The sequence below is a fragment of the Thermobia domestica genome, chromosome 8, assembly GCF_964235325.1.
Source record: "Thermobia domestica chromosome 8, izTheDome1.hap1.1, whole genome shotgun sequence".
NCBI classification, from domain to species: domain Eukaryota; kingdom Metazoa; phylum Arthropoda; class Insecta; order Zygentoma; family Lepismatidae; genus Thermobia; species Thermobia domestica.
Genome location: NC_137461.1, coordinates 284,372,810 through 284,392,175, shown reverse-complemented (window position 1 = coordinate 284,392,175; position 19,366 = coordinate 284,372,810). Strand labels below are relative to the sequence as shown.

Here is a 19,366-nt window from a genome sequence, read left to right as displayed (position 1 = left end):
TGCACCGGAACCCCAGGATATAAATTCGATGTATTTTGTTACACAGAATCCAAATTTCGAAACCCCAGGATGATGGACCGTACCAATTTTTTATGGGCTAAAAACTTGAGTAATTTTAGATAGGAAGGATACAAGTAACAGCCATACAAAGAAAAAAAAAGCTCTGTGTAGGGGACCCCAGGATATGGATTCGATGTATTTTGTTACACAGAATCCAAATTTCGAAACCCCAGGATGATGGACCGTCCCAATTTTTTATGGGCTAAAAACTTGAGTAATTTTAGATAGGAAGGATACAAGTAACAGCCATACAAAGAAAAAAAGCTCTGTGTAGGGGACCCCAGGATATGGATTCGATGTATTTTGTTACACAGAATCCAAATTTCGAAACCCCAGGATGATGGACCGTCCCAATTTTTATGGGCTAAAAACTTGAGTAATTTTAGATAGGAAGGATACAAGTAACAGCCATACAAAGAAAAAAAAAGCTCTGTATAGGAGACCCCAGGATATGGATTCGATGTATTTTGTTACACAGAATCCAAATTTCGAAACCCCAGAATGATGAACCGTCCCAATTTTTATGGGCTAAAAAGTTGAGTAATTTTAGATAGGAAGGATACAAGTAACAGCCATACAAAGAAAAAAAAAGCTCTGTGTAGGGGACCCCAGGATATGGATTCGATGTATTTTGTTACACAGAATCCAAATTTCGAAACCCCAGGATGATGGACCGTACCAATTTTTTATGGGCTAAAAACTTGAGTAATTTTAGATAGGAAGGATACAAGTAACAGCCATACAAAGAAAAAAAAGCTCTGTGTAGGGGACCCCAGGATATGGATTCGATGTATTTTGTTACACAGAATCCAAATTTCGAAACCCCAGGATGATGGACCGTACCAATTTTTTATGGGCTAAAAACTTGAGTAATTTTAGATAGGAAGGATACAAGTAACAGCCATACAAAGAAAAAAAAGCTCTGTGTAGGGGACCCCAGGATATGGATTCGATGTATTTTGTTACACAGAATCCAAATTTCGAAACCCCAGGATAATGGACCGTCCCAATTTTTTATGGGCTAAAAACTTGAGTAATTTTAGATAGGAAGGATACATGTAACACAGCCATACAAAGAAAGAAAAAAAAGCTCTGTGTAGAGGACTCCAGGATATGGATTCGATGTACTTTGTTACTCAGAATCTAAATTTCGAAACCCCAGGATAATGGACCGTCCCAATTTTTTATGGGCTAAAAACGAGTAATTTTAGATAGGAAGGATACATGTAACACAGCCATACAAAGAAAGAAAAAAAAGCTCTGTGTAGAGGACTCCAGGATATGGATTCGATGTACTTTGTTACTCAGAATCTAAATTTCGAAACCCCAGGATGATGGACCGTCCCAATTTTTTATGGGCTAAAAACTTGAGTAATTTTAGATAGGAAGGATACAAGTAACAGCCATACAAAGAAAAAAAAAGCTCTGTGTAGGGGACCCCAGGATATGGATTCGATGTATTTTGTTACATAGAATCCAAATTTCGAAACCCCAGAATGATGGACCGTCCCAATTTTTTATGGGCTAAAAACTTGAGTAATTTTAGATAGGAAGGATACATGTAACACAGCCATACAAAGAAAGAAAAAAAAAGCTCTGTGTAGAGGACTCCAGGATATGGATTCGATGTACTTTGTTACTCAGAATCTAAATTTCGAAACCCCAGGATAATGGACCGTCCCAATTTTTTATGGGCTAAAAACTTGAGTAATTTTAGATAGGAAGGATACATGTAACACAGCCATACAAAGAAAGAAAAAAAAGCTCTGTGTAGAGGACTCCAGGATATGGATTCGATGTACTTTGTTACTCAGAATCTAAATTTCGAAACCCCAGGATAATGGACCGTCCCGATTTTTTATGGGCTAAAAACTTGAGTAATTTTAGATAGGAAGGATACATGTAACACAGCCATACAAAGAAAGAAAAAAAAAGCTCTGTGTAGAGGACTCCAGGATATGGATTCGATGTACTTTGTTACTCAGAATCTAAATTTCGAAACCCCAGGATAATGGACCGTCCCAATTTTTTATGGGCTAAAAACTTGAGTAATTTTAGATAGGAAGGATACATGTAACACAGCCATACAAAGAAAGAAAAAAAAAGCTCTGTGTAGAGGACTCCAGGATATGGATTCGATGTACTTTGTTACTCAGAATCTAAATTTCGAAACCCCAGGATAATGGACCGTCCCAATTTTTTATGGGCTAAAAACTTGAGTAATTTTAGATAGGAAGGATACATGTAACACAGCCATACAAAGAAAGAAAAAAAAAGCTCTGTGTAGAGGACTCCAGGATATGGATTCGATGTACTTTGTTACTCAGAATCTAAATTTCGAAACCCCAGGATAATGGACCGTCCCAATTTTTTATGGGCTAAAAACTTGAGTAATTTTAGATAGGAAGGATACATGTAACACAGCCATACAAAGAAAGAAAAAAAAAGCTCTGAGTAGAGGACTCCAGGATATGGATTCGATGTACTTTGTTACTCAGAATCTAAATTTCGAAACCCCAGGATAATGGACCGTCCCAATTTTTTATGGGCTAAAAACTTGAGTAATTTTAGATAGGAAGGATACATGTAACACAGCCATACAAAGAAAGAAAAAAAAGCTCTGTGTAGAGGACTCCAGGATATGGATTCGATGTACTTTGTTACTCAGAATCTAAATTTCGAAACCCCAGGATAATGGACCGTCCCAATTTTTTATGGGCTAAAAACTTGAATAATTTTAGATAGGAAGGATACATGTAACACAGCCATACAAAGAAAGAAAAAAAAGCTCTGTGTAGAGGACTCCAGGATATGGATTCGATGTACTTTGTTACTCAGAATCTAAATTTCGAAACCCCAGGATAATGAACCGTCCCAATTTTTTATGGGCTAAAAACTTGAGTAATTTTAGATAGGAAGGATACATGTAACACAGCCATACAAAGAAAGAAAAAAAAAGCTCTGTGTAGAGGACTCCAGGATATGGATTCGATGTACTTTGTTACTCAGAATCTAAATTTCGAAACCCCAGGATAATGGACCGTCCCAATTTTTTATGGGCTAAAAACTTGAGTAATTTTAGATAGGAAGGATACATGTAACACAGCCATACAAAGAAAGAAAAAAAAAGCTCTGTGTAGAGGACTCCAGGATATGGATTCGATGTACTTTGTTACTCAGAATCTAAATTTCGAAACCCCAGGATAATGGACCGTCCCAATTTTTTATGGGCTAAAAACTTGAGTAATTTTAGATAGGAAGGATACATGTAACACAGCCATACAAAGAAAGAAAAAAAAAGCTCTGTGTAGAGGACTCCAGGATATGGATTCGATGTACTTTGTTACTCAGAATCTAAATTTCGAAACCCCAGGATAATGGACCGTCCCAATTTTTTATGGGCTAAAAACTTGAGTAATTTTAGATAGGAAGGATACATGTAACACAGCCATACAAAGAAAGAAAAAAAAGCTCTGTGTAGAGGACTCCAGGATATGGATTCGATGTACTTTGTTACTCAGAATCTAAATTTCGAAACCCCAGGATAATGGACCGTCCCAATTTTTTATGGGCTAAAAACTTGAGTAATTTTAGATAGGAAGGATACATGTAACACAGCCATACAAAGAAAGAAAAAAAAAGCTCTGTGTAGAGGACTCCAGGATATGGATTCGATGTACTTTGTTACTCAGAATCTAAATTTCGAAACTCCAAGAAGGTCAATCGTGTCAATATTTTTGTTATGGCCGAAACACTTAAACGATTTGGGATAGGGGGGATACACATAACACAGTTATACCAAAAAAAAGTTTTGTATAGTGGACCACAGGGTATGGATTCGATGTATTTTGTTACACAGAATTGAAATTTAGAAACCGTAGTACGATTGACCGTGTCAAGTTTGTTTTGTGGGCGAAAAACGTGTATCCTCTCTATTCAAAATCGATCAAGTTTTTCGCCCATAACAGAATAAAAAAAAATTGACACGATTGATCTTGCTGGGATTTCGAAATTTGGATTCTGTGTAACAACATACATCGAATCCATACTCTGGGGATCGGTGCACAAAACTTCTATTTTTTGTGTGTGTGTGTGGCTGTGTAGTTAAATCACTTTCGTTTGGAAGTTAAGCAACTTCCATGATAAAATCTTGGCTTTCTCTTTATGTATCAGAATACAAACTACTTTCTCTTCTTCCACTCTTCAGATCAAAGCACTTGGCATGCCGAGGAACAGAAAGAATACATCCTATGCAGCCTGTTGTTTAGAATTTGGACTACGTAACGAATTTATCTGAATAGCTTCCGACAGCGAAATGGGAGAACAAACGTAATGATCAAACGTGTCGGACAAGGTCGACATAAGATCGGAAAGGGTTAACTTTCTGCCTCATACTTCGTGCTTAGTATACATTTCAAACATGACAATAATAAGTAAAGACACATAAATACATTTTAACGGAAAGTGAAGCTTACACTGACATACACATACACAAACACAAATACAAGAAAAATTTAATTAAAGATATATATTTACAGTATGAGACCATGAAAGGTGTCAGTAACTGTTTACAGTACACCAGAAACATAAAGCTTTACATAAAAACTTTTCGTTGTTATAAAATAATAACATTGGAGATTTGAGAAGACAGTGCGGCGTCCATGACTATACCTACAAATTTTCGTCATAAGAACACTTCGAAAATTATATCATGTTAAAATGTATTTATTACACACTAGTATTTATCACTGGAAAAAATAGAAGTAAATTCTCAGTGTATGTGTAGAATTCAACAGCAAATTATCTCACATCACGCCACTGTCATTTAACACAAATAATTCACTCTAATAATAAGTCAACAAATATCTAGGTGTTATGACTAGTAAAAATTTGACACGATTTAACTTGAATATTGCATTTTAAGAAAGAAACGAAAAGTGCGTTAGAAATAAAAAGCTCATGAAAATATATGAATTTCATGATTATAAAACTTTCTGGTGGTTAAAAGATAAAACACCTGAGTACAACAGCCTTACACATTCAAAGAGGTTCTGAAAACATTCAGTATGCTACACGTTAATGAAATTCCAAAGTATTTTTCCCCAATGGATTAGAAACGGAGAGAGGCCGCCAAAGAAATTAAAAGATGGGAAAGTCAGCTTCGAAGCTAATGGTGACTGTTTTTGAGACAGCGTAGATGTTTTGCTATTAATTATTTGCCACAAGAGACTACGTTGAATGAATAATATTACGAAAATTTATTGGCTCAGGTTTATGAGACAGTCTTATAGAAACAACGTGAGAAACTCAACAGCAGACTGTTGCTTTTAAAGAACAACGCATCGGTTTACACGGCCCAAGTTTCGAGGCAGACCTTAAGAGATACAAGTTTTACGAAGGTAAAACATCCACCCTACAGTCCAGATCTCGCCTCGAATGACTATTTTATTTTTCCCAATTTGAAAAAGGCGTTACAATGCTGTAGATTTGGAAATGTGATCAAAATGAAGGCGGCAATAGAAAGCTTTCTGAAGATAAAGAAAAAGCATATATTTTCTACAGTATTAAAGCACTGTGTGCCTGATGTGAGAGAGAAGACGATTCCACTTGAGGGAGATTACACTGGGAAATATATATTTTTAAAATTTTAATTTTTCATTTATTTAATGCCTTAGGCCGCTTCTAATATATATATGAGAAATATTATAACATATTTCTGGAGCAATTTCTTTATATAAATTCATAAAATTACATTTAGCAAGCACCATATGATTCTTAAAAAAAAAAGAAAAGAAAAAAGAAAGGAACTATAAATATTAAAAAGAGAACATGGAAGTTTTACTAACAGATTTCGAAAGGCCAAATTAAATTCATACTATGAATGCGAAGTAAAATAAATAAAATAATTCGATGACTTCGAAACAGAACCTACGTACATCAAAATAAAAGCAATAGTATTAAAAAAAAATGGAATAATCTGAGTACTAGGTGAAATCGGATCTTATTTCCTGCATTTCAAATGTTCCATTTGTTCATGGTCCCCAGTACGCAAGTCCTATGAGATTTGGATCTAATTGTGAGCTGAAGGGTTCTGATTTATATAACTACGCCTCTGAAAAGAAACACTGAATTCCAATCAATTATTTATAAGATCTGCACAATTTGCAATTAACAATGATTTCTTTATAAAAAAAAAAAGCCACAATTATGCCCTTTAGGCTAAGGATGACGATGATTATGACAAATAAATGATTATGAAAAAATTGGTGGAATGAAAACGTGAGAGGAAACGAGAATACCCCGACAAAACTCACGGACATGATGCTGTCCACCACAAACTTACTTGGTCGAAGGTCGAACCAGGAACCCCACGCATCAGAGGTAAGCGCCCTACCACTGAGCCACCAAAATAAAAAATGGATTAATTATGTAGTCATCTGCTCGATATGATTCTGTTGTAGGATTTTATAGAAAATGTCCTTTTTTCCATTATTAGTAACAAAAAAAAATAGTTCACTTTAATGGTAGAAAGTGATCTTATTCTCTTACTATTCTCTCCAAACTATATCCCCCTCCCACTTACAATAAATAAAACAGCTATACTTCTTCTTACACGGGTATAGTCTACGCCACCAGAAACGACAGCTGTCCAAGTTTGAGATACCCTATTGACAGCTCGCAGCTCTTTTCGCCCAATCCATTTTTACTCGAATATCCGAGTAGATCTGAATTGTGTTCTTACAAAATTATTGACATCCTGTACGATAGCCAGGTAACGACGACCACCATCTCCCGTGGAACCCCGGTTCGCCGAATTTGCAATAATTCGATTTGTTTCTCTGTGGTTTCGTTAAACACGCAGTTTACGTACTACTCTTACCCACGTCCTTAAACTGTTAACGCCCATTGAGGCAATTGCTGCGTCAAGGCTTTAAACCTCAATACCTTAGCCCCTAATTAAGCTAGAAAGATAATTTTGGTATCAATGTGTTGCTGAAGGATGAAGCTTTCCGCCGATATGCATTTTATATATGTGAGGTACCACGGCGGATGGAAGGAGGTTACAGTTCTTTTTTCTTTGCATCAGGTTTTTTTTAGGAGGACCATTCCCCCCTTGAAGGTACACTCATAAGAAATGGTACTTGAAGCAATATATAGAAAATAAGATATAAATACCTACCTATAAATACTCTTCTATGTAATATCCTGTATGTGTACTTGTTACTTATTTGCGGGGTGGAGAGGGAGGCAAAGTTGGCATTTTTTTTTTTTTTTTAGTCTCAGTTTCTTGACATAAATTATATTTATTTTCAGGACGATTCTATATAAGACAAGGTATCTATTCTCTGAATTGGTCTAGGAGCACAATTCTTGTTGCTCTACATGATGTATGCAGCAAAAATTATGCCATATAACGTCGTACTATGGTGGAAGTCGGCATATACAGGGTGTTTTAATAAGAATTTCGTTCTGAATTTTTATCTCGCTTTATATTGCAGCAATGGCTACCTTTTTTATATCATTGTCGCAAGTGTGTTGCTTATACATTAACATAATTTTGTCAGAGTAGGGTGACTGCAAGGGTTGCCACGCCCCCCCCCCTTAATTCTATTTTTTCCTTATGTTTAGGACTTTTCTTGTTTTTACGTCTTCTACGAATACGGCGGAAATAACACAAATGTTACCTCGTTGGATTCTGTATTCCGTAAGCTTTCCAACGATGTGTCAATCACGACTCTATGATAATTAGGGGCACCAGCCCCCCTCCCCACGTGAGAGTCTACGATTTCGTTCAAATCCCTGGCGGGTGTAGACAGGTTGAAGGATTGTCGTGGCCACTACAAACTTTAACATTTGGACACGTTTTGTAAGATACAGCAGGGATTTCAATAACTGTTTTAATGTTTGCCAGGTGACCAACGGTCACTTGACTAAACATGATTATTAACAGAACTCAAATTTTGACCGTTGCTCTCCTTAATGAGCAGGCTATTATTCTCTAAAGAACTGATTAACACAACTTAAATTTGGACCGCTATTTTCCTTAATAACGCAAGTTTCACTCTGAAGAACTACAGTTATCACATATCAAACTTTAATGGCACAGATTACATTCTGATGAACTGTATGTATATTATCACTGTATTGCGAACGGTGATAATATTTAGAAAAAATATAAGCAAAAGGCTAATAATGATTTTAAAAAAAAATCTCTTAAGAAGTACTTTCAGACAACGTTATCTCCACCTTCAGCCTAGATACAATTTGAAAAGGATTTAAAATATGCAAAGCATAAATCTTCTGGTCGGACATAAACAGACACAAAAGATGTTTTAAATACTTTTCGAAATGAAAACTTAAAATTTTACGTCCTATAGTTATGCCGACTAGGCTAAAGGAGACGGCGATGATGAGAAATGAATTGAATGGTGGAATGAATTCAGTGAGAGAAAAGGGGAGAACCCCGAGAAAACCCATGCACACGGTGTTTGTCCAAGACAAAGTCCACTTGGCGTGAGCTGGGATCGAACCAAGGACCCCACGCACCAGAGGTGAATGCTCTACCACAAGCCACTGCGGTCCCTGATTAACCCTGAAATACTGTGATTAATGGATTTCAAACTTGGACCGCTGATCTTTCTCATGGCGCAAATTACACTCGTATGAGATAGTAAACAGCTTCTTTACTTAATTACGAACCAACCCCATTTGTTAAAGAATATTATGAGAAGTTCTGTCATAATTCATCGTAAGCATAAAAAATACATAGAAAATCATATATAATTTACCAAAATAGACACATATTTACTGGCTCTCAAACTAAGAGAAAATAATTGTAACTAAGTACATACAGTTAAATAACACATATTAATCTAAATCTACATCTTTCCTTTCATCACATATAAAAAAATATACAATAAATATTACATTTTGAAACTAAATAAAAGCTACAAATGAGAATCAAAGAAAGAATAGAGTTATTCACCTAAATCTACGAAACCAATCAAAGCAATATTCAAGTTAAATGCATCCATACAAATGAGAGAGAGAGAAAGACAGATTCTTTTATATACACAAAATTAAAAAAGATCCCAACATAACATATACAGCTGTATCCATAGACAACAGTCTTACAAACATTGAGTTGAATGGAACCATCGCTTGAGTAGAATGGTTGGTCCCACCGAAAACTTCCGTTAACAACCATACAAAAGAATATACAAAAGGGGTTCATCCCACTCGTCCCAAAGTCTTATATAACAACTTCAAGTTGTCCTTGGCACTTTGAAGGTTAGGGTTTATTTCCAGCGACCGCTTGTACAGCTTTTCCGCCTTCTCGTACTTCTTCCAGCGATGATACAACACTCCTAGCAAAACAAAAGCAATTGTATAAGTCACAATTTTTAGGAAAACTTGCAATGTTGGCCACCATTATGCTATGGAATGTGATCAAAAACAATTACGAGGGGCATTCAAATTATAACACCTTCAACTTTTTTTCTCAGGACTTGTAACAGATAGAAATGTCCTGTTATTTTAAAATACGCGAGCACTCGTTGTCAATGCGTGACAGAGATGGCAACAACGTACGCCACATAAAATTCTACCGGCAGCCGTAGAGTGATGACTGTTTTTGATACTTACGATACTCATAAGATGGCGACGTTTTCATTACAAGAACAGCGTGTAATCATTCTTTTTCTCCATTTTCGTGGTATGACACCGCTTAAAATCCATTGCTAGGTGTATAAAACATGTGATGCTTGTGTTATGGGTCTATCTAATGTGTGTTCCTACGTGCAACAGTTCAAAGAAGGCAAAACGTCGTGCGACAACAAACCAAGGCAATCTTGGCCTCGCACAAGCCGGTATGACAACAGTATGCACAGATCCCACGGAAATGCCAACTTTGGAGGCGATGTGTTCCACACTCATTTGGAGTCCTTCCAAAATAACTTTCTCAACTCGTTCGATCATGTCGTCAGACCGGCTTGTGTGAGGCCGAGATTGTCTTGGTTAGTTGTAACACGACGTTCTGCCTTCTTTGAACTATCGCTAGGGCACGAGTTTTTCGCACTAAGAATTTGAAAATTTCGCGTTTCGTTTTTTCATATTTCGCGTTTTGTCTCATTTTCCAAATAAAGTTTCGCATTTTGTAGCTCTTGTGGAAAAGATATTTCCTGACATTTTTAAAATTGTTCCTATTATTCATAGATCATATTCATAGACAGAAATAAATCATTAATTACCTAAAAACAAAATACATATAGAAAATTATGACAAAACCAAACTGAACTTTTCCTTCCTAAAATCAAACTGAAGGAAAATCAGTAAGGAAACTTATTATGAGTAGAAAAGTTTTCCTGTCTTCTGGAAACACATAGGCGCAAGTTACATTTAAACATTAAACATAAGCATGTTACATGTTTCCACATTTTCCTCCTTCATTGTTATACGTTTGTCACTTATCACCAGTTCATGCCATTGGCTAGCTAATTTAAACGGCTCCTCCCCATCCAGCTGCGGTGGTCATAGCTAACGCGCAACATGTTCTTTATAGCCGTGTCCGAATCATCCAAAATGCACTGTTCATGCCACATTCTACCGTTCCGTCAGCGCAAAACTGGAGTTTTTAAGTTAATGAAAACGTTTTTTTTTAATCGCGTTATTTCGTGTATTGTTAGAAATTTCGCTCAAAACTGCCAATTTTGCGTTTTATCGCGCAATGGAAACCAATGAAAATACACATAGAATATCATAATACGTCAAGAAACTGAAAATTACTTAATTCTCAATCATTTCGTTTTATCGCGCATTGCGAAAAATTCGTGCCTCTAACTATCGCACCGAGGAACGTATATTAGACACATCCATGACACCATCATCGCATGTCTCACTCTACTGGCGATGAATTTCAAGCGGTGTCACACCACGCAAATGGAGAAAACGACTAATATCGTATCAAAAACAATCATCACTATCATCGCTCCCGCTAGAGTTCTGTGTGCTCTACGGTGTTGCCATCTCTGTCACGCATTAACAACGAGTTCTCGCGTATTTTAAAACAAACAACTCATTTCTATCTGCTACCAGTCCTGAGGAAAAAATTGAAGTATTATAAGTTGAATGCACCTCGTATTATACTTAATTACAATGTAACCTGTGTACGTTGGCCACTTTTCATTCCCAAGAAAATCAGCCAACTTACAGAAAATAATATATAAACATATATTGAAAAAGTATATAATTTATTTAATCGGAAAAATTCTAGGTACAGCCTGCGAGGCTAATTCCAGGGTTCCCACGCAACTGGCAAAAAAAAATTCAAGGATTTTCCAGGGGTTTTCCAGGATACTCAGGCAAATTTTCCAGGGATATCACATAAAAATTCCAAGGTATTTCTGACAAAATATACCTATTCTGAAGTTATAATATGCAGTTCAACAGAATATAATTACTTTACTGTTAATCTTTAGACCAATACATCGCTATGGCAGATCAACTGAGTTTCAACATCATCTCCTTTTCACTTAGCTCCTTCACCACACTTTTCACTTCCTCTTCTTTTTGTTTTGCAGATCTTCTCATGCTGTTTGATTTTGCAATGAAAGTCAAACCGCCGCACTGTTCCGCTTTTTCGGCGTATTTGTCAGCAGATTTCTGTAGTTCATCTATGTCATCTTGTAACCGTTTCTTTTTTTTTTTTCTTCAGCTCTTGAACAGCATCAGCAACTTCTTTTCTTTTTTGTGATGACTTTTTCTCTGTCTTCTTTTTCTTCTGTTCTTCTATGAATAACTGGTACTTACTACGAGCACTTGATGCAAACGCTAAGAGTTCCTTCGAAATATCTACTTTTGTTACACCACCAACATAACTGACGTGGTTACGTATTATTCTTTGCGCTTGGAATGACTTCAGCTGAAGATTTTCGATTTCAATTTCCTTATTAACAGAAAATCCTCTTTCAACTGTGGCTTGCCCATGTGATAACAGAAGAACTGGCTTCATCACCTGCAACCACAACTTATTGTATTTTCCTGACGAACCAACTTCTCTATACAGGAAAGCATCAACACTTTCTTTGCCTGAAATATGATCGAATTCCCTATATACACTGTTGTTTGGAAGGACAACAGCATCAAGAAAATCTCTGTACTCCTTCAGCACATCATCGCAAGAAGATATTCCACCCTCAATTCTATTTAAGTCTGTCAATGTCTTTAATAAGCTCGTCATCATTTTCTGACATCTCGCCTTATCTGTTCCCATTAATTTTGGATTCAGACATTGTATGGCACGTGCTAGTGGGTATTTGATAGGTGACTTTTCCAATATCTTTTTTGCAATGCAGACAAGAAAAGACCTACATTGAATCTTGAATTCTAGCACACGTTTTTCACTGATGGCCTTGCTAGTCAGTAACTGATCAAGCTCATGCTGAGCTGCAAATCCAACATCAATGTTTTTTGGATGAGCGTAATTTGCAGAATCTTGTATGTCTAATTTCAGTAGCTGTGGAATATTACCAATGCTTTCAACTTTATTACTCAGAATAAATCTTCTTATTATATTTCGCACTAAATTATAAAGATCATCACAGAGGAAAGGAATCATTGGCTTGTCCACCTGGTACACTGTCAAGAAATTGCCGATGTCCTTTGTGACTGATATGAAAAAATGGAGCTTTGCTGTTGTCAGTGGATCCTGAAAGTGGGACTTGATGGTTTTAAAAGAAACTGAGTTCGGGGTATTTGACGTTTTACTGCATTGATCAATAAATAGTTTTAACTCTTCCTGCATCTGTAGTACTCTCTCGGCAACGGGCAAATTTTCCACCCAACGATGCCCACAGTGTTTCAGTGGGAACACATGTGAACCAGTCATTTTCATGTAATCCTCCCTTCTAGCAAGGGAATCTTGAAAAAAACTGTGCAAACTACTGAAAAGTTCCAACAAATGCCACCCTGTTTTGTTCATTCCTTCGTTTACAGAATTATGTACAATGTGGAGTCCACAGCTTCCCACATTTAACAAATGCACTCCTGAAGTCTGTAGCAACTGTTCCTGCAACAAACGATGAAATTTCCAATTGACATTCGGCCCATCCATGGATACCTGAAGAACTTTGTTTAGGTTCAGTCTTTCAACACAGTTCTGGAAATCTTCCAGCATCACTTCAGCAGTAGAATGTCCCATGAATGCTGAACCATAATACCGGGTTACCACCTGTAAGTGAAAAAAGTAAGTTTAAGTGCATTTGTTGTACAGAAATTACACTATCTGACCAAAGCACTGTTTTTATTAAGTAAAAATAATACTACTACTGTATCACGTTCTAAAATTTTGACATTATTCGCGACTTTCTCATTTGCATCTTTCAAATCCCTATACTCCTTAATTTGTTGTTCCTTTACACAATCATAATTTACATTATACTTTTCTTAATTTTGTATTTCAAGCTTTAATTTGCCTAAGTCAATATTCACCTCATCAATTTTTGAATTAATTTCTTGGGATACTAATTCACGATTTTTCTCAACCTCTTTAGCTAATATTCCTAAGTCAGACGACTTTATTCACATCACTAACAGCAGAAGCTATTTCCCCCGAGAGTTCTAACTTAAACTGATTTAAGTTCTGCATTAATTGTGATTTTACAGAGTTAATTTCAGAACTTACGGTAGATTCAACGGAAGACATTTTTTTTTTTTTTTTTTTTTTTTTTTGTCTAATTTTGTTTCTAAGTTCCCAATTATTTCCTTCAAACTTTCCAGAAGCGGCCTCCCGCAATTTCAATCTGAGGGACCGATTTACATGGCACTAATGTGTGTTCCCGGCCAGTTTCACTAGAATTGCCACCAGTCTTGTTCAATGCTGAGCATTTTTGGCATACCCATTTACCTTCATTTTCTTTAATATTTATCACGTCAGTCTGGCTTAACTTAATACATGTTGTGTGGAATAATTGTCCACAACCATCACATCCTATAGATTCCACACAATCTAGAATTCGAGTTTTTTCATAACACGTATGAGTGTCTGGCTCACATCTCTCTTCATCAAAATTAATCAACATTATAATATCATATTTCACTTGTCACACAAACTTAAAGCAAAAAGGGGAAGAAAAGAAACTAACTTAACCTCATTTGCTTTCTGCTTACTTACCCTAAAAGTTTCGTGCCAGTAAATGTACACTCCCGCTTTTATTTTATTCTCATATATCCGTGGCTAAAGGGTCACCATTTTTGTAAACGCATTAATTTTATTATAAAAAATTTGATCTGACGTAAATGTTTTATTTATTTTATATATATATATATATATATATATATATATATATATATATATATATATATATATATATATATATATATATATATATATATATATATATATATATATATATATATAATAAAAAATTAAATAATTTTTGAAAGAAAAAAAATCCTGGTGTATTCATGATGTTTTCCTTTTAGGCCCTAACTCTTGGTTTATTTATACCCCAAGATCCAAGAGTAGTGTGACCCTCACCACCATTCGCGCGCCAACTCAATGCAGCATAAAAAACCATAATGGCTTAGAAGGACTAACTCAAATTGTGACCAGACGAAATTTATTTATGGATTATCGAACTTTTATTGCATTTGACTATTTGTAAAATGTTTAGGTTGTTAATTCCAAGATCTTGCTGAAGTGACACCCAGCATCGAAACCTTTGAGTTTTATTTAAGTGAAGAATATCATTAAGCTTATTTATGGCACATCAACATGACCGCAATATCAGTCTATCAACTGTACTGTTTTTCAATTTGACCAATAAAAATTTTAACTAAGTGCATATCTTTTATTTCAACTTCATATTCATTAAACAACAATACTCCTTCATCTCATAAGGAGTCATCTCCAAGAATAAAAAAAAAATCTTTTATGAAATTGTAAAGGAAAGAAAATTCTCATTGTTACTACTAACCATAGTATACCATGTACAGTTGAGGTTTAACTCCCTATTTCATTAAGCGTGCTCAAACTTACGTCTTTAATTCAATAAACAAACAACACCGAAAGGTTACTATTATTTTTCTATAATGCTCAATATATGGCTTCAGCATGCTTGAAGTACTGAACACATTCCCTTCACATGGACAGAAGCCTGATATCTCTACTTCGATTCACTCAGCAATGTTCATTCAGTTATCCGTAAAACGTACATGATATTAAAATCAAAACAATACGACACACAATAATATATATCTACCTAACTAATCTAGCCTAACCTAACCTATAACTAGTCTAATCCTACCTAACCTAATACAAATACTGAACTATAATAAATATTCTTATTTAATTTTCCGGCTCGTAAAATACAAAATCAGTTTTAACTAAAAAGAGAGAATTTATTTATTTTCACAGAACCCATTATACTTTTTTTTAAATACTACATATTTAATTAGGCTGTTCCAACCTTGGTACATACCAATATGGCGGAAGCCCGTCAAAACCACCATCCGCTTTATGATGTTGATTCATGTTAGGATTCATTTATATACAAATGTGTGTCAGTGATTATAAAACAGGCAAGGTAATCACCAACACATCGAGGTATTCACACGTTTATCAGAATAATAAATTTCATGAAAACAATTTAAATTTATAAATATAAACAATAAGTTCTCTTTTTTCTTCCATTTAAATATTAGGCCTAAAGTTACGTAGGCAGAAGTAATCTACAACATTTCTTCCTGAGTTACTGACAAATAAATTTTGAATTTAAAACAATTTTATTACTATTGACTGCAATCGCAATAATAAATAATTTATCTCGTTCGATCGTATTATAATTTCGTAGGCCTAACAATATAAGCATAGTAAGTGCAAAGCACATCGTCTGATTTGTCATGTTACTACATTATTTACGTTATGTAGCTTATCGGCACTGATTCACAATAGGTTGATCAAAAGTAATATGTATTATATTCAAAATAACCTCCGACAATATAATACTGATACAATGTACAAGGAATACTGTAATATAATTCAACGTTACCGGTAGTGGAAAAACATACCATCATTTTTTATCTAATGTTACCGGTAGTGAGAAACGTACCGTAACATCGTACTTAAAACTAACACTAAAATTTTCAGTAACATGCACTTACCCTGTTGTTAATATCCCAAATGCGAACGTGGATATCCATCTGTTTCATAGCTGTCGTTGAGTTCAAAGTTTCATCAAAAAGCAGAACGTAACTTGTCTGCGCAGACACGTAATCTTGAAGGAGATTTTTGAAATATGGCGCCAAACCAAACACACTTAAATACGAACACTTAGTTTCACCACATGAAAACTGTTTGGCCACATCACTGTCGGGGAACATAGAGGTAAAAAGACTCGAAATATTTTGACAAGAATTGTACGAGTAATGCGATGTAACAACTTTCATTGCCCAAAGTACTTCAGCTTGCAAACAATCGTTGCGTGTCACCTGAATGGTTGGTGATGCACTGGTGGATGGCAAATCGGCTTTACTAACTTCTTTCCGTTCATTACCTACAGTAGTTTTCGGCTGAAAAAAATTCTGCACTGTGCCGTTTCGGTTGTTCGTCAAAGCCAAATGTTTCTTTCCCGCTGCATGACTTCGAATGGCAGCCTCACCCATGTTGCAAACATCGAACACTTTTGAGCAAAGCACACATTTTGCACTGTACTTGTCCGGACCCACAGTCAGCCACTCTTTATATTCTTTTTTCTTCAGCCAAGTTTCACTGAACGTGGATTTACCTTTAGGCATATTTTTTTTTCTAATCGTTAAGTAAAATAACAAGAAAAGTATCGTTATTATTCAACCACATGAACAAAGCACAATCTATCAAACGAAGATCGCCAGTGAACTAACTGGACATTTCTCTTTCCTTCCTTCCTTCGTAATGGATATTGCTCTGAAGGTGGTAGCACGCGTTTGAGCAGTTTACACGAGCGGTTGAGGAACCGTAAACGCATAGTATACACAATGTTCAGTCTAATGTACTCTCGTTTTTATACAATGTCACTGCAGATTAAGATGTGACGTTGCTTAGTTGCTACTTCGACTACACAAAAAGGTCAAAAACATGATACGAGAAGCAAAACAGTAACGTTTTTAAATCAATACACTAAGCACAGGAATCTCTAATGAACACATCTCTCCACCGAGCGGAAATGTATTACACCGAACATGGTGTATACTGTGAGTTTCCGTTTACTTAGCCGCCTTAGAATGCGGCACTGAGAAGGAAATGTCCTAGGTCTCGCAATTTTTATTTCTCAGGACTGCTTTCGTTCGCATTCCATTGCATGTAATTGCAATTAGTTAGGAAATTGAAAAACTTCCACTTTTCCAGGATTTTTCGAGGACTGCAAAGAAATTCAAGGATATTCCAGGACATTCCAGGGTAATTTCAATTTCCAGGGTTTTCCAGGATTTTCCAGGGGCGTGGGAACCCTGTTAATTCACATTGGAATCATTAATAATAACAACAATAAAAAGGAGAAAAGAAAATAGAAAAAAAGATAACGTACCGAGTGGTCAACACATGGGTGAAACTGGAGTACGATAAGAAAACCCACGGGCACGATATTGGGGCCGCGGTGGCTAAGTGGTAGAGCGTTCGCCTCTGGTGCTTGGGGTCCTGGGTTCGATCCCAGCCCACGCCAAGTGAAGTTTGTGGTGAACAAACACCGTGTGCGTGGGTTTTCTCGGGGTTCTCCCATTTTCTTCATTCCACCATTTCATTCATTTCTCATAATCACCGTCTCCTTTAGCCTAACGGGCATAATCGTCGGACGTAAAACTTAAAGATTTCATTTTCCACGGGCACGATATTATCCACCACAAACTTACTCGTCCGGGGATCGAACTAGGTACCCCATGCACCAGAAATAAGCGCTCTATCACTAAGACACCGTTCATGTCTCCGAGTCCCTTACGGTTAGAGACATGAAATTTGGTGTTGGACCTTTGATTTAAAATAGTTAAATGCGTGTTTCAGCTTTCTTTTTCACATTTAGCCTAGAAGAAATGAGGTAGGAAGGAAAAGGGGGTAGGGTTGAAATTATTATAGTAAGATATTCAGATCTTGAATCCCTTAAGTTTATAGAAGAAAATTTGGTATTTAGATTTTTCATTTTAAATAACTGAACCGTCTTTAAGCTTTTTTTAAATTATTATTTGACCAACAAGGAAAGAAAATGGAGTGGGGTAGTTTATTAAGATACTCATATTTGAAATTCGTTGTGTTTCGAGAAATGAAATATGATACTAAGATTTTTCATTTAAAATAGCTGAACACGTGTTTCTGTGTTTCTTAATATTGATACTGTAATATCCAACACTTACCTATATTTGTAAACACCAATACCTGCTGTCTTACTACAACTACTACAAGTAGCAGACAACAGATATCCTCATCATCACGGCATGTGACAGAAGAAGAATACTAGCGCCACCGTTGTCCAGAATTGGGTATAAAACACAATGTAAGGTGCCCATCGACATCAGTTTCGGCTGATGAAACCCCTTCTCTTAGCTTTCTGGAGCTCTAAGAGATCTATCCTAATCCAAACCTCTTAGCTTGTCTGGAGCTCTGAGGTCTCCTGCCCACCTAGCTTGCTTGGAGTTCTGGGGGAACTCAACCTCTCTCTCTTTGTTTGGAGCTCTGAGAGATCTAACCTAATCCAAACCTCTTAGCTTGCCTGGAGCTCTAAGAGATCTAACCTAATCCAAACCTCTTAGCTTGTCTGGAGTTCTGTGGGAACTCAAGCTCTCTCTTGGCTTGCTTGGAGCTCTGTGATTTCCCTGCTCGCTTAGCTTGCCTGAAGCTCTGCGGGACACCAACCTCTGCTTGTCTGGAGCACTAAGAATTCCTAAACCACTTCCACTTAGCTTGCCTGGAGCTCTGTGAGTTCCTTCCATTGGCTGCCTGGGCCTTGGATCACCTATTTACCCAAACGACTTAATGGGCTTAGTATTGGTCTTAGAACCACTCTTATAATGACTTTGCTTATACTGTATATAAGAGGAATTTTATGATAAAAAGGTGAGAGAAAACCGAATCCCGTGTGTTATTGCTTTATCTACTACTGTATCAAAGTAATTTTACAATATAGATAGAAAAGGGTACTGGGCGAGCTGCCATCTTCAATCGCTCAGCCAGCAGAAGTTTGCTAGTACTGAAGTTAGTGTTCCATGAACAGTCATACACGTGAGTATTCATTAAACATTATACTATCCGTACGAAGAACGGGGAAACCTCTGCTAGTACAAG

At 36.3% G+C, this 19,366-nt stretch overlaps 2 protein-coding genes across 3 annotated transcripts in view; both read right to left on the bottom strand.

The window, feature by feature from the left end:
* Positions 1 to 7,127: 7,127 nt before the first annotated feature.
* The window catches only part of LOC145693652 (protein O-mannosyl-transferase TMTC4-like), a 66,743-nt gene continuing 54,504 nt past the window's right edge, over positions 7,128 to 19,366 (bottom strand). For both annotated transcript variants that reach the window (XM_081769866.1, XM_081769867.1), the window contains exon 14: positions 7,128 to 9,428. In XM_081769866.1, the coding sequence (XP_081625992.1) occupies positions 9,292 to 9,428 (137 nt within the window). In that variant the 3' untranslated portion in view covers positions 7,128 to 9,291. The remainder of the gene's footprint in view (positions 9,429 to 19,366) is intronic.
* Positions 10,899 to 17,081, bottom strand: LOC145693653 (uncharacterized). The gene is made up of 2 exons (XM_081769868.1): positions 16,222 to 17,081; positions 10,899 to 13,288 (listed from the first exon to the last, which is right to left on the bottom strand). The coding sequence occupies exons 1-2, from the start codon at positions 16,852 to 16,854 to the stop codon at positions 11,738 to 11,740; spliced, it is 2,184 nt and encodes a 727-aa protein (XP_081625994.1). The 5' UTR covers positions 16,855 to 17,081; the 3' UTR covers positions 10,899 to 11,737.